Source organism: Arvicanthis niloticus, chromosome 6 (genome assembly GCF_011762505.2).
Source record: "Arvicanthis niloticus isolate mArvNil1 chromosome 6, mArvNil1.pat.X, whole genome shotgun sequence".
In the NCBI taxonomy this organism is placed as follows: Eukaryota; Metazoa; Chordata; class Mammalia; order Rodentia; family Muridae; genus Arvicanthis; species Arvicanthis niloticus.
The window spans coordinates 53893404-53907208 of NC_047663.1; the positions used below are offsets into that span (position 1 = coordinate 53893404).

General features: G+C 44.7%; 1 protein-coding gene across 2 annotated transcripts in view; it reads left to right on the plus strand.

Moving 5' to 3' along the window:
- Usp43 (ubiquitin specific peptidase 43) overlaps positions 1-13805 on the plus strand; it is a 61549-nt gene that overhangs the window by 1044 nt on the left and 46700 nt on the right. For both annotated transcript variants that reach the window (XM_034508105.2, XM_034508104.2), the window contains exon 2: positions 7704-7835. In XM_034508105.2, coding sequence (XP_034363996.1) covers positions 7704-7835 — 132 coding nt within the window. The remainder of the gene's footprint in view (positions 1-7703; positions 7836-13805) is intronic.

Here is a 13805-nt window from a genome sequence, read left to right on the forward strand (position 1 = left end):
GAAAAGGACGCTACCAGGCCAGATCTAGGAATAATCCAGGTACAGTGATCAGTAAGTAGAAAGGGCATAGGCCTGAAGGTGATTTGTATTCTGAAGGTCTTCAGATCATGTACGACCTTGGACTCAGTGGCTTTGGATTATTTAAACTCAATGGGTGCTGAGAAACCGTGCGTGGGTCAGGTACTCTTAAAAGTAGTGCTGTAGTAGAGATGGCATCCTTTAATTTAATTCATATTAAGTCCCGACAGTATGTGAGCAGGAGATGGCATTTGTTATCTGCAAGATTACAGTCCCCTTGCTGGAGATGCTGCGGGGTCGTGAGATGCTGTTAAAGTACAAACGTGGAGTCCCAGTCGGATGAAAGTGTTTCAGATAATTGATGCTTGCATCCTGCTGCAAAACCGCAGCTCTGGGCAGAGCTGAAGCGCCCCACGGGCTAGTGATTGTTGTTGAATCGAGGGTGAATTCAACTGTCGGGTGTTCATTCCACAAACATACATGGTTCTTAAGTTTCAACCTGAGAAAGCAGCCTTTGTCCTGTTACCCGCAAGGATGCTAACCACTGCCTTCCTCTCCGACCTCTGTTCCTGAAGGAGCACAGTAGTCACACAGATGTCCTTGTTATCACTTTTGGGCCACATTTGCTTTTCAAATATGATAGTCAATGTTATATAGTGGTCAAGAGCAAGGTCTTGCAGGCAGTGACTCAGTGCTAAGCAAAGCACTTGTCATGCAAGCCTCGAGGTTATGAGTTCTGTCTCCAGAACCCAGATAAAAAGGAAAAAAAGCCAGGTGTCCCACTGCAGGCCTGTTATCTTCACTGTGGACCTGGAATCCCAGTGTAAGCTTGTATACAGTTCCAGCCCTGGGGAGATGGAGGCAGGTGGGTCCCTTGGGTTTGCTGTATGAACGATCTAGCAGACTTGTGAGCTTCTAGATTCAGTGATGGATTCTGTCTGAAGAAAGGAACACACTTGGTTGGTGTATGATAGATTCTGTCTGAAGAAAGGAACACACTTGGTTGGTGTACATACAGAAAGGACAAGGTCTCTGGGGCTCTAGGATTTTTCTGCAGATTAATCTTTTCTCATCTGTAAAATCGAAGTCTATGACAGTTACTTCATTATAGAGTAGTTGTGTTAAGTGGGTTATATAGAGAGCACAGAGAACATGCCTGGCTCTCAGGAAGTGTTTATTCTAGAATTACACTTCCTTCCTGCAGAGATACTGAGAGGAGGAAGGGAGGCAATCTTTGGGTAATACTAGATGTATTCCCACCCAGTTACTACAGCAGGAGAGTGGCAAGTAGCTTGGAAGAAACTGAAATTTGTAGTCACTGCCAGTGACTCACCAGGATCTCCTCTCTTTTGCTGTCTGAATCCCCAGGGCTTGGGAGCTCCCAGTGCCTTGGGGAATTGAAAGATAACCAAGTTGTTAATGAGGGAGATGTAATCTGGGGGTTTTCCTGGGACTTTTAGGTGACCAAACTTGGAGGGTGGAATAGCTTTTAGAATCCTGGATTTTAAATATTAGGGATGGCAATTTAGGTGGGCGCTGCTTTCTTTCACGGATACTGAAACCTTCACCCAGTCGACGAATGTTTATTATCAAGAATGTGGAGACATTCTGTTGGGAACACTGACTGTGTGATGAGTGATGGGTAAAAGTCAGATCTTGGTACTGAGTGACAACTCTGAATCCATATCCAGGGACTGCTCCCCAGGGGTTCACTGTCTAGAGGAGAAACAGCAACACAGTAGTCATGCAGGCCCTCAGAACTGTCAACAAGATGGAAAGGGACCACACACACAGTTGTGGTAAGAGGATATGACTTGCTTGGAGGAGTAGTGCGGCCTTCCCTGTTGAGGACCCTATACCCTCAAGTGGGTTGTGAAAGATGAAGTGTTAACTAAGGACATGGGAGATGGGATATATCAGCTCCAGGTCTGGGAAGGGAAAATGACAGCCAAGAGGAGGGATGGAGCAGGGGTTAGAACTCAGGCCAAGAATCCTTCTGCCAAATTCATTGATGAAAGCTTATGGAGCTGGAGAGGAGATCGGAAAATTAGAGATTTGACCTCTGTAAGGTGATTGCCTTCTAAGACAATTAGCTAGCTTCAGGCCCAAGAAGGGTCCAGCAGGGTGAAGCTTGACCCTATCCCCACAAATAGGATAGGTTTGCAATGTTCTCCCTTCTAGAGCCCAGACTCACCAGTTTCCCACACATAGTAGGACCAATTTTTGTTTTAGTAATAAATGGATTAAATGCACTTTTATTTTTGGTGGGGAGGGGTTCAAGACAGGGTTTCTCTGTGTAGCCCTGGCTGTCCTGGAGCTCTATAGACTAGGTTGGCCTCGAACTCGCAGAGATCTACCTGTCTCTGCCGCCCAAGTGCAAAGGCCTGTGTCACCATCGCTCGGCTGATTAAATATACTTTTACAATCCTCTCATCCACAATTTTTGCTTTTCTAATGATAAAGGTAAATATGTTTATTGAAAAAAATTAAAAAGTATAAGAAAAATCTGTAACTCACCAGAGATAAACCATTGTAAACTTACTGGTTGTAAACAATTAGAAATTCTAGTTCTGGGTTATGTTTGTTTGTTTTTGAATTAGGGCTGTATAACCTAGCTAGCCTGGGACTTGCTATGTTGACCAGACTGGCCTTGAACTCATATCTGTCTGCCTCTGCACCCACGAGCTAGGCTTAACAGTGCACACCCCTTTACATCCTGCTAGATTCTTCTTTCTCCTTAATCATGTAAGTATTATTACAAGGCCTCTTGGCATTAGAATAATGCACAGAAATTGACTTTTAATGTTTGACTGTGTCATCAAATGGACCAGTTCTTTGTGGAGAGAATGATGTACTATGGAGTTTTCCAGTTAGTTCACTGTAATGGTATTTTTTTTTAATTTAATTTATTTAAAAATTCTATTTCTTTTATGTAAATGGATGCTTTGCCTGCATATATGTCTGTGTACCACATGGCGCCCAAGAGGGCCTTGGATCCCTGAGAATGGAGACAGGGATGCTTGTGAGCCACCATGTGGGTGCTGGGAATAAAACCTGAGCCCTTTAAAAGAGTTGGTTTTTGAGACAGGCTCTCACTATGTACCCCGGCTGGCCTAGAACTCAAAAGAACTGGTCTGCCTTTTCCTCCTGAGTGCTGGGATTAAATGTGTATGTTTCTAGACCTAGCACGTCTTTTCCTTCTAAATAGACTCCATTGGGTGATATGGTTATATTTTTACTATCATTATCATTATTTTGTTTTGTTTTGAGACAGGGTTTCTCTATATAGTCCTGGCTATCCTGGAGCTAGCTCTATGTAGACCAGGTTGGCCTCCCGCTCACAGAGATCTGCCTGCCCCTACCTTCTGAGTGCTGGGAGGCACCACCACACCCCGAAATTATAATTATTTTTATTTACAATCTACATCAACGATTTCTTTCCAAATGATAATGCTAGGTTTCAGATATACATCTAAGAAATCTCCCAGAGGAGATTGGGTATTGTCTCACTAGTCTACTTGCCCCAGTTTTATGAAGTTCATAATTGACAAGAAAATTCTCTGTGTCATAGTGTATAATCTGATGATTTGGGGTATGTATACAGGGTAAGATGGTTAATTCTGAATAATTACATAGCTACCGATATCACACACTTAACCCTTTTTAGAGATGAGAACAATTAAGATCAATTCTTTTTGCAGCCCAAGTCTCTTGGACAGTGGTTCTCCATCTGTGGGTCGAGACCCCTTGCAGGGGTGGATGGCAAATGACCCCTTCACAGGGGTGGCCTAAGACCATAGGAAAATCAGATATTTATATCAAGATTGGTAAAAGTATCCAAATTACAGTTATTAAGTAGCAACAAAAATAATTTTATGGTTGGGGTCCACCACAACATGAAGAAGAACTGGATTAAGGGGTCAGAGCATCAGGAAGGATGAGCACCGCTGACTTAAGACCTCATTATTGTGGAGGCCAGGCTTTGTAAAGGCCGCCTCTGGTGTACTAACTCGTTGGAAAAACCTTTTCCATTAGGAGTGAGGTAGAAGTGCTTCCGGTGTTTCTTGTCTGGTCTATTCTTAGAACTGTCTCCTCCATTGTTTGTGTATCCGGTCTGCTTTGTTCTTAAGGTTTTGTTTGCTTGCCTGTGCTTTCCTAGTCTCTACAGATATTTCATACAAATTGTTTCTTTTTTCCTGCCCCAATGCTAGAAGCTTTAGATTTGTTCATGTCATGTCTTTTTTTTTTTTTTTCAAATATCAAGTGGAAGTCTTACTGTGCAGCCCTGGCTGGTCTGGACTCAGGGTCTTCCTGTCTCAGTCTCCTTCTTGCTGGGATGGCAGGCATACACCACCACACCCAGATACATCATACTTTCTGATATGTATTCTATTTTATGGTCTTCTAGCTTCGCTATGGTTATAATAAGGGTTTCAGCCATCTGGAATTTCTCTTAGCTTATGTGCCTAAAATCAAATTTAGATAGACAACAATGTACTAGAGGCATTTCCTTTTGTTTATTTTAACTTTTTAACTTTTATATTTTTTTTTTGATTTGTTGGAGAGAGGTCTCAGATATCCCAGGCTGGTCTCCAGCTCACAAAGTGGACAATGACCTTGAACTTCTGATGTTCCCGCAGAGGTGTCCCTTTCTTGAAACAAAGCTTCACTTTGTTTTCCTCTTGGTGGTACTAAGGATTGAAGCCAGAGCCTCTCCCACACTAGGGAAGTGCTGTACTGCTGAGTTCTAGCCCCAGGTTCTCCACTTTTGTTTTGGTAGTTGTGGATAAAACAGCAGGAGGAGAAGTGGAACCTGTAAGAACTATTGGGCAAAAAAAATATGGCTAGAACTATTAAATAACTAGAAGCAATATGTTTAAAATCGCCAGTGTTTGGGAGAGAAGACACATACACTCACATACACACACTCACACACATGAACTCACTTATACACACACATACTCTCACACACTCACATATACACACATATATACACACACTCACACACCCACAGTCTCTCACACACCCATACTCTCTCTCACATAAACACTCATACACATAAACTCACACATACACATACTCTGTTTCTCACTTAGATACACACATATTCTTACACACATTCTCTCACACATACATACTCACATTCTCTTTTGCGTGTACATACACACACACACACACACACACACACACACACACACACACATTCACACAGAGGGCCTAGCTATGTTGTGCTGTGGATAACTATCCCAAATGTCACTGTTCATCTTTGAGTATTTTAGCTCCAGTACAGCCTCATGGTGCTGGGATCCAGCCTTGGGCTTACACAGGCTAGGAAAGCTGTCCACATTGAGCTAAGCCTTAACCCTTGTTTTTTTGTTTTTGTTTTGTTTTTTGTTTGTTTGTTTGTTTGGTTTGGTTTGGTTTTGGTTTTTGTGTGTGTGTGTGTTTTTGTTTTTTGGTTTTATTTTTTTATTTTTTTATTTTTTAAGATCTTGCTGAATAGTCTAGGCTAGCCTGAAAGTTAAGATCATTTTGCCTCAGCCTTCAGGGTACTGGGTACAGGTGTGACGCACCACACCCAGCTTTCTTCCTAATAATTTGGGTCCATAGGAAAATCCTTGCTTGTATCTCTCCTTGAGTTGCATTCTCTAAAGTGGAATTGCTGTATATATGCAGAGAAACTTTAATTTTTTAAATTTGATTTTTATTTGTCATTAATTCTGTGGTGGGAGGGGATGTACACCCTAGCATGGGGATGCGTGCACACCCATGTGTGTGAGTGTCAACCTTCCACAGCACTTGTATGGGATTAAAGGACAACTTGTAGGTTCTCCTCATCCACCATGGGCCCTGGGGACTGAATGCTCGCTCATGTTGTTGAGCTTGGCATCGAGAGCATTTACCTGCTGAGTCAGGTCCCCAGCCCTACACAGGTTTGCTAAAGAGCCCATCTTATCTGTCTTCTTGGAGTTGTCAGATTCTTTGTGAGGCTTTGATTGTGAGGTAGCCAGGCTAAGAGGAAGGAGAATTCACAATGAACCGAAGGGGACAGAACTCTCATATGGGAGGCTGGACAAAAGTGCTGGTGCAGTCCATAGAAGCCGGAAAGTATGTTTGGAGCACCAGAGTGGCTTTTTTTACCTGAAGGTTTGAAACAGGGAGGAGGTAGACAGAATGGTATAATCCTGGTGCTACGGAGGTGGAGGAGACAGGAGGGTCAGAAGTTCAAGGTCATCCTCGACTTTGAGGTCTGGGCTACAGGGCTATAGAGCTTGGTGGGGGTTAGGAAGGAGGGAGGGAGAGGAGGGAGGTAGAGAGAGACAGAGAGTAGAGAAGATGTGAGTTTGGGACATGAGCAGTGAAGTAATTTGAACTATTTTGTGCTGTAGGAGAAGGAAGGGTTTGCTACATTAGCTGGTTTACAGGAAGATTGATCGGGTTTATTATGTGCCCAGAGGGCCAGGGAGGAAGGATGTCTACTTAGATATTGACTGATTTCATCTAGTTGAGCAGAAGTAGTTAGAACTCAGTAGTGTAGGTTGATACTCTGAGGTAGGGGAGAAGCAGAGGCATTTGTGTGTATGTGGTGGTGGTGGGGGGGGGGCGCAAATTCAATCCTAGGCTTCTCCTGGAAGGGAGCCTCTGAGAGATGGCATCAATGCTAAGACAAAGGGTGGAGTTTTAGAGATTGGAATTGAGAGGCTGGCTACACAGACACTTAAGAGAAGACCCCAAAGAGAGTAATCAGAATGAAGACCCACCGGGCGGTGGTGGCACACGCCTTTAATCCCAGCACTTGGGATGCAGAGGCAGGCGGATTTCTGAGTTCTACATAGTGGTCCCTGGTCTACATAGTGAGTTCCAGGACAGCCAGGACTACACAGAGAAACCTTGTCTAGAAAAACAAAAAACAAAACAAAACAATAACAACAACAACAACAACAACAACAAAAACCAGAATGAAGACCCACAGCCAGCATTTTGATGAAGGAGCTACACACATTGTACTTTAGGAAGTCAGTCTTGCTCTCAGTGTGGTTGTTACCACAGAGAGGGAGCCTTGAGAATCAATGCAGTCAAGCTGAGGAGAGTGGCGTAGAAAAGGTGTTTTCCTGTAAGGTGACTTGAGAGAGAGTGTGGAAGGAGAGTGATGGAGGGAAGGTCAGTGGTATATGGGATCCCAGTGATCAAAGGACAGGAGCTTCAGGGAGGACAGGTGGTGGACACTAGGAAGGTGTTCAGCAAAGGGGCTGAGGGATAGCTTAGTAAAGTGCTTGCCTTGTGAGTATGAAGACCTGAGTTTAGATCTCCAACACACACACACACACACACACACACACACACACACACACGGATACATGGAGGACATAGTCATACATAGACACACACACAAATATAAACACACACAGATACACAGACACACATATGGATGGACACAGTGACACAGAGACACACAGATACAGACACACTGTTCTGCAGAGACAGTCTCATGGATTTTCAGGGTCTGGAGCGCCTTCTATTCAGAAGACCCATATACCCTCAGCTTGGGACAAGGAAACCTATTCCTACCCATGCTGTCATCTCAGGTCAAGGCTGAATGATGACCACTTGAGAGTGTGATGCTTATAGATCTTCACTTGTTTGTGTCAAGGCCCAAGGTGACTTTTGTCTTTGTTTCCTTTCAGAATGCTGTTTCTAAGTATGGCTCCCAGTTCCAAGGCAATTCCCAACACGATGCCCTGGAATTCCTGCTCTGGCTTCTGGATCGTGTCCATGAGGACTTGGAGGGCTCAGCTCATGGGCTGGGATCTGAGCAGGTTAGTCACTCTCTAATCTGCATGTGTGGGGAGCTTTTTTCCCCTTGGGTATTTACTCAACTCCTAGATTCCTGTATGTCCCAGCCACTGTGTACACCTGCTGTATGTCCCAGCCACTGTGTATACCAGCTGTATGATGTCCCAGCCACTGTGTACACCTGCTGGATGTCCCAGCTACTGTGTACGCCTGCTGTATGTCCCAGCCACTGTGTACACCTGCTGTATGTCCCAGCCACTGTGTATACCAGCTGTATGATGTCCCAGCCACTGTGTATACCTGCTGGATGTCCCAGCTACTGTGTACACCTGCTGTATGTCCCAGCCACTGTGTACACCTGCTGGATGTCCCAGCTACTGTGTACACCTGCTGTATGTCCCAGCCACTGTGTACACCTGCTGGATGTCCCAGCCACTGTGTACACCTGCTGTATGTCCCAGCCACTGTGTACACCAGCTGTATGATGTCCCAGCCACTGTGTACACCTGCTGGATGTCCCAGCCACTGTGTACACCTGCTGTATGTCCCAGCCACTGTGTACACCTGCTGGATGTCCCAGCTACTGTGTACACCTGCTGTATGTCCCAGCCACTGTGTACACCTGCTGTATGTCCCAGCCACTGTGTACACCTGCTGTATGTCCCAGCCACTGTGTACACCTGCTGGATGTCCCAGCCACTGTATATATCTGCTGTATGATGTTCCAGCCACTGTGTACAGCAGCTGGGCTTGCTCTCTTCTAGCCCTTTCTGCTTTTGGACAGCCACTCCATCCTATTGCAGTATTTCTTGTCTTCCCTGATCCCAGTGATAACTGTGAATAGGATTCCATTATGGCTCATAGTTTTAAAAACAGTTCTTTTTGTTTGGATGTATCTGTGCAGGTGCAAATGTGTATGTCAGAGATCAATGCCAGGTGTCTTCCTAGATCTGTTTTTTGTTTTTGTTTTTTTTTTTCTCTTTCTTAAGACAGGCTTTTTTGATATTCTGGGAGCTTGCTGATTTGGCTAAACTGGCTGGGCAACAAGCCCTAGAGATGCTGTGGTCTCTCCTTCCCCTGTGTGGAGACTGCAGGTGCACAGTGCCAAGCCTGGCTCCTACTGGGAACTTGAATTCACATCCTTATGCTTGCACAACTGGCACTTTTCAAATTGAGCCATACCCCTCCCCCCACCCCCAAAAATATTTTCCTTAAAATTTTTTCCACTCTTTTCTATATATTTGCCTGGGTGCCTGGAGCCACGACAGTCTTTCTTTGTTATTTTTAGACAGTCCAAATTCAACCAACTCTACTATTGCTTTCTCAGTTAGTGTATCTCACAGAGCAACGGTTTCTGTTTTTCTTAAGACATGGGTGGGTAATTTCTGATTTTGACAAACCCCCCTCCCAGACCTTTGGGACAAAGAAAGCATTGTAATAGCATGGGTTTGCTTCTGTTGTTGTTGGCTCTGTTTTGTTTGGTTTAGATGGAGTCTTACTATGTAGACTTGTGCCAATCCTCCTAGATCACTCAGTCTCTGCAGTGTTGGGGATTACACCTTGGTCGTATAGTCCAAGCCGGTTTATTAAAGTCAAGCCCACCATCCCCCTGTCTTAGCTTCCCTAAGTGCTGGAATAACAGTTGTCTGTCACCACAGCCAGCCAGCCACACTACAGTGCTTTTTAAAAGTCATGGTCAATTGGCACATCAGCTATGTTTGTTATAGCTTTCCTAAATAAAGACCAATAATGGCCCTGCTTTTCTATGATCTCTTTATTGCTTACTGAAAAGTGAATGAAGTTACATTATGAGTGAGTCAAGTTATAGTGACCGGACCCTTAAATAGTGCACATCTCTCACACCTTGGTAATTAGCCAGTAAGTAACACATTTTTGATGGATCTCACAGGCAATCCAGGCCTAGTTTTCAGGTCGGCTTCATCAGCTTGTTTCTCTCCCTTCCTCATAGTACTGAGACTTGGACCTCGCCCCCAGGCCTGATAGGCAAGTGGTCTACCTTGGAGCTACATTCTCAGCCCTTCTGTTTGGTTTTCTATCTGGTCACCTGATTCCCATCCCTCTCATGAGCCCAGTAACAACAAAACAACAAACCCCTTGGGAAGCCAGACTGGATGGCGCATGTCTGTAATCCCAACACAAACAGTTAAAGAGGGGCCACTCATGGGGCCAGAGACTTGTGTCAGTGGTTAAGAGTCAGTACTGCTCTACCAGTGGACAAGACTTTGTTTCCCTTTACTCACACAGGCAACTCATAAATGCCTGTAAATCCAGCCCCAAGGGATCTGTCTTCTTCCTCTGGCCTCTGGCCACCTGCACACACACACACACACACACACACACACACACACACACAGAGAGAGAGAGAGAGAGAGAGAGAGAGAGAGAGAGAGAGAGAAAGGGAGGGAGGGAGGGAGGGAGGGAGAGAGAGAGAGAAACAGGTGTATAACTAAAGTTAATCTTAAATAAAGGGGAGGGAATTAGTCAGAATTCTAGCCTAAGAGATTCTGGCTTGAAAGCCTGTTTTCTTGTTTTAAAAGCAATCACTCCAAATGACTGGAGGACAGTAGGGACCAAAACCAGTGGTCACCCCAACAAAACTCCAGGTGGAAGCCAGAGTTGAGGCACATCTTTAATCCCAGAGCCAGGTGGATCTCTGAGTAGAAGGCCAACCTGGTCTATATACTGAGTTTTAGGCTGATCAGGGCTACACAATGAGACCCTGTCATAAAAAAAAAAAAAATCCCAGGATACCACACACCAATGTGGTGGTGCTTCCTCTGGGTTAGGAGGGAATGGGTGATTTTACTTTTATTTGTTGTCATTTTTTATAAATCTTATTCATATCTTTGTGTTTTTATGTGATAGAAAGTTAACTTCCTCTGGCTTAAGGAAAGAGCATTTGTTGTTGTTTTATAACCTGCAAATCTGGTTGAAGCAGCTTTGGATGGGACTGAATCCAAGATCCCAGGTGATGTCACCGTATCTTTGATTCTGTCTCTTCATTCTCTTTCTGGCTCTGCCTTCATGGTGGCAAGAGGGCTTCTGCACTGCTCATAGAGTTTCCAGAGGCTAGCCCACCAGAGCAAACCCTGATGGTCCTAGCACAATTGGTGTGCTCATTCCTAGGCATGTGGTCAGAAGAATATAGAAGCCTAATTGAACATCCCCGAGCCTGTGGGGAGAACATGGATTAAGTAAAGGCTTTTACAGAGTTAAAATTAATTGTCAGCCCAAAGATTACATCACTGGGTAGATACATTTTATCTACTTCTGTACCTTTCGTAAATTCAAAGAACACATTTTAAAAAGTGAAATGTGTGTATGTTCTCTCTCTCTCTCTCTCTCTCTCTCTCTCTCTCTCTCTCTCTCTCTCTCTCACACACACACACACACGATACCATTTACCGAATGTTCTGTATTGTATATCTACTTGGACAATTTTCATGACTTATTATTACCTGGTATATAGTAGACAGTCAGTAAACCTATAAAATGTTGTCTTATTTTAAAAATGATGGTGATAACTCATATTATGTAGTTAGTGGAAACATAGGTTAGGGGTTCCCCAGGGTTGATAGAGTCCTTTGTAGTTTAGACTAAACTTGAATTCATTGTGTAGTTGAGGATGACCTTGAATACTGGATCCTCTTGTTTCTACCCTTCAAGTTCTGGGATTATGGGTGTGTACCATCATCATACCTCTTTAGAGCCATCATCTTCTACCTGGCGTAAATAGGATCGAGTCTCCATTCATGGATCTCAGATCCAGTGTGCTGAACCTCCTTTCTTGGAAGCTTCTTGTGTCTTTTCAGTTTCCTACTAGAGGAGCGGTAGGGGCAGGTATCTCTACCCGCTGCTGCTGTATAAACAGGGACTCATCTGTTTTCCTTCTTATATACCGGGAGTTATTCCTACCTGGAAAGTAGGTGGGATAGATAACTATGGGATAGAATCAGTTTTCTGTTACTGTAACCAGCTTACAAAGAGGAAAGGGGTAGTATGGCTTTTGCAGGTTCTAGTCTGTGGTCAGGTGTTGTTAATGCATTAGGGCTGTGGCAGGAAGTCCCTCATGGAGGGAGTGCATGGAGGGACAAGCTCTTTATCCCATAGTGGCTGTGAAGGGGCTGGATTCCTACAGTTCCCTTCAAGGGCATGCCCACAGTGACCTAAGACTTCCTTCCCACTAGGCCCCGCCTCGGCTTAAAGGTTCTACCAGCTCTAATGATGAAAGCTCAGCACCACGCCTTAACACATGGGCCTTTGAGGAATAGTCCAGACCCAGATTTCAGCAGCAGCCTTTCAAACTGTCTTTCAGTTTTCCCCTCGTATTTTTTTGGTAGCAGGAAAATCATTAGGCTTAAGGTCACAGAGAAGGTAAGCTAGGTGTGTCCAAGTTACACAGCTAGTAACTGGGAGAGCCCGTACCCAAACAAGGAAATGTCACTCTCTATACCAGGATTCCTGAACCTCAGCACTTTTGGCATCTGGGCCTGGATAATATTTTTCTGTGCCCGGCTGACTTGTGTGTCATAGCATTAGCACTGTCTTTCTTGCTAGGTGACAGGGACAATCTGGACTTGCACTAAACCTTCATGAAACATTGGCAAATGTTCCCTGAGGTAGGGACCAAAATCACCCTCTAGTTGAGAAGCTTCACTCTAAAATCTTTGTCCCTTAAGAGTATGTGTCCCCTTCAAACTGGTCTCTGAGACATTTGAGTTTAAGTCAGGAGGGCATGCCCATCATTCTTCATAACTTCAAGATACAGGAAAAGTGGCCATGATTGAAAGTTAGTCTTCCAATTAACTTCCCTTCCCTTCCCTTCCCTTCCCTTCCCTTCCCTTCCCTTCCCTTCCCTTCCCTTCCCTTCCCTTCCCTTCCCTTTTCCCTTCCCTTTTCCCTTCCCTTCCCTTCTTCCTTCTTTCCTCCCCTTTCCTCCCTCTCTTCTCCTTCTTTCCCCTCTCCTTTCTTTCATGCTGGGTACTTGTGCTTGCTGGGTAGGTGTTTATCTCTTGAGTGACACCCCCAGTCCTCAGTTTCCAATATTGTCTTCTATGGCATTCTCCGCTCTGAAGCCAGGTCTCTTCAGGAAGGGAGCAAGGTGACATCATCTCCTGCTTGCCTTGCTCTGGTGGCTCCCAACCAAGCAGGAACCAAAATCATCCCTCACTGGGCCACTCAGCCTGATTCCAGATTCTTCTCTCCTCACTCCCTTTCCCCACCATACCTAAGCTTTCTGTCTTTCCTTGGAACAGGTGTGGTAGGAGCAGAACATCCCCCTGGGCAAGGTCTACTCAGCCTCACTCTGACCTCGTAGCACCAGGAAGTCTCTTTCTCTCCTCCTGAAGTTGCTTTTGGGCTGCCTTGAGGCTGGGCTGTGTGTCACAGCCTTGTGGTTGTTTAACAGGAAAACTTCATTTTCCCTTTCAACAAAGAAAGCTCCTGCCCTCTGTGTTCCTGGAGTTATTTCTTTCCCTTTGAAGTTATTTCCGTACTGAGGACATAGGAAAACCATACAGCGAGATTCATTTGTAGCTGGAATAGAAAACGCAAGGGCCACTCTCTTTTCCATTACTTTAACGATTCTCAAATGCGTCCATCCTGCAAAGACTGTATTTTCACTGCCCTCTGAACACCAACACATAAACAATCTTTTTGATAGTTTTCCAGAAATTGCTACTTTTGCAGAATAAAGGTGCGAATCAGTCTAGGGAGAGACAGTTGCCAATGTGTATTAAGTACCTACTGTGTGCCAGATGAGAGCACTTCCTCTCTCCGATACTTCCTCCTTTCTTTTTGAGACAGGGTTTCCTTCAATAACTTATCCTGGCCTCAAACTCACACTGTAGCCTAGGCTGGACTCAAAATTCAACCTGTAGCCCAAAGTTTCTTTCAACCAGTGACCTTCCAGGCTCAGCCTCCCAAGTGCTGGGATTACAGATGTGAGCCTCTGTTTCTGGTGTGTACCTCAC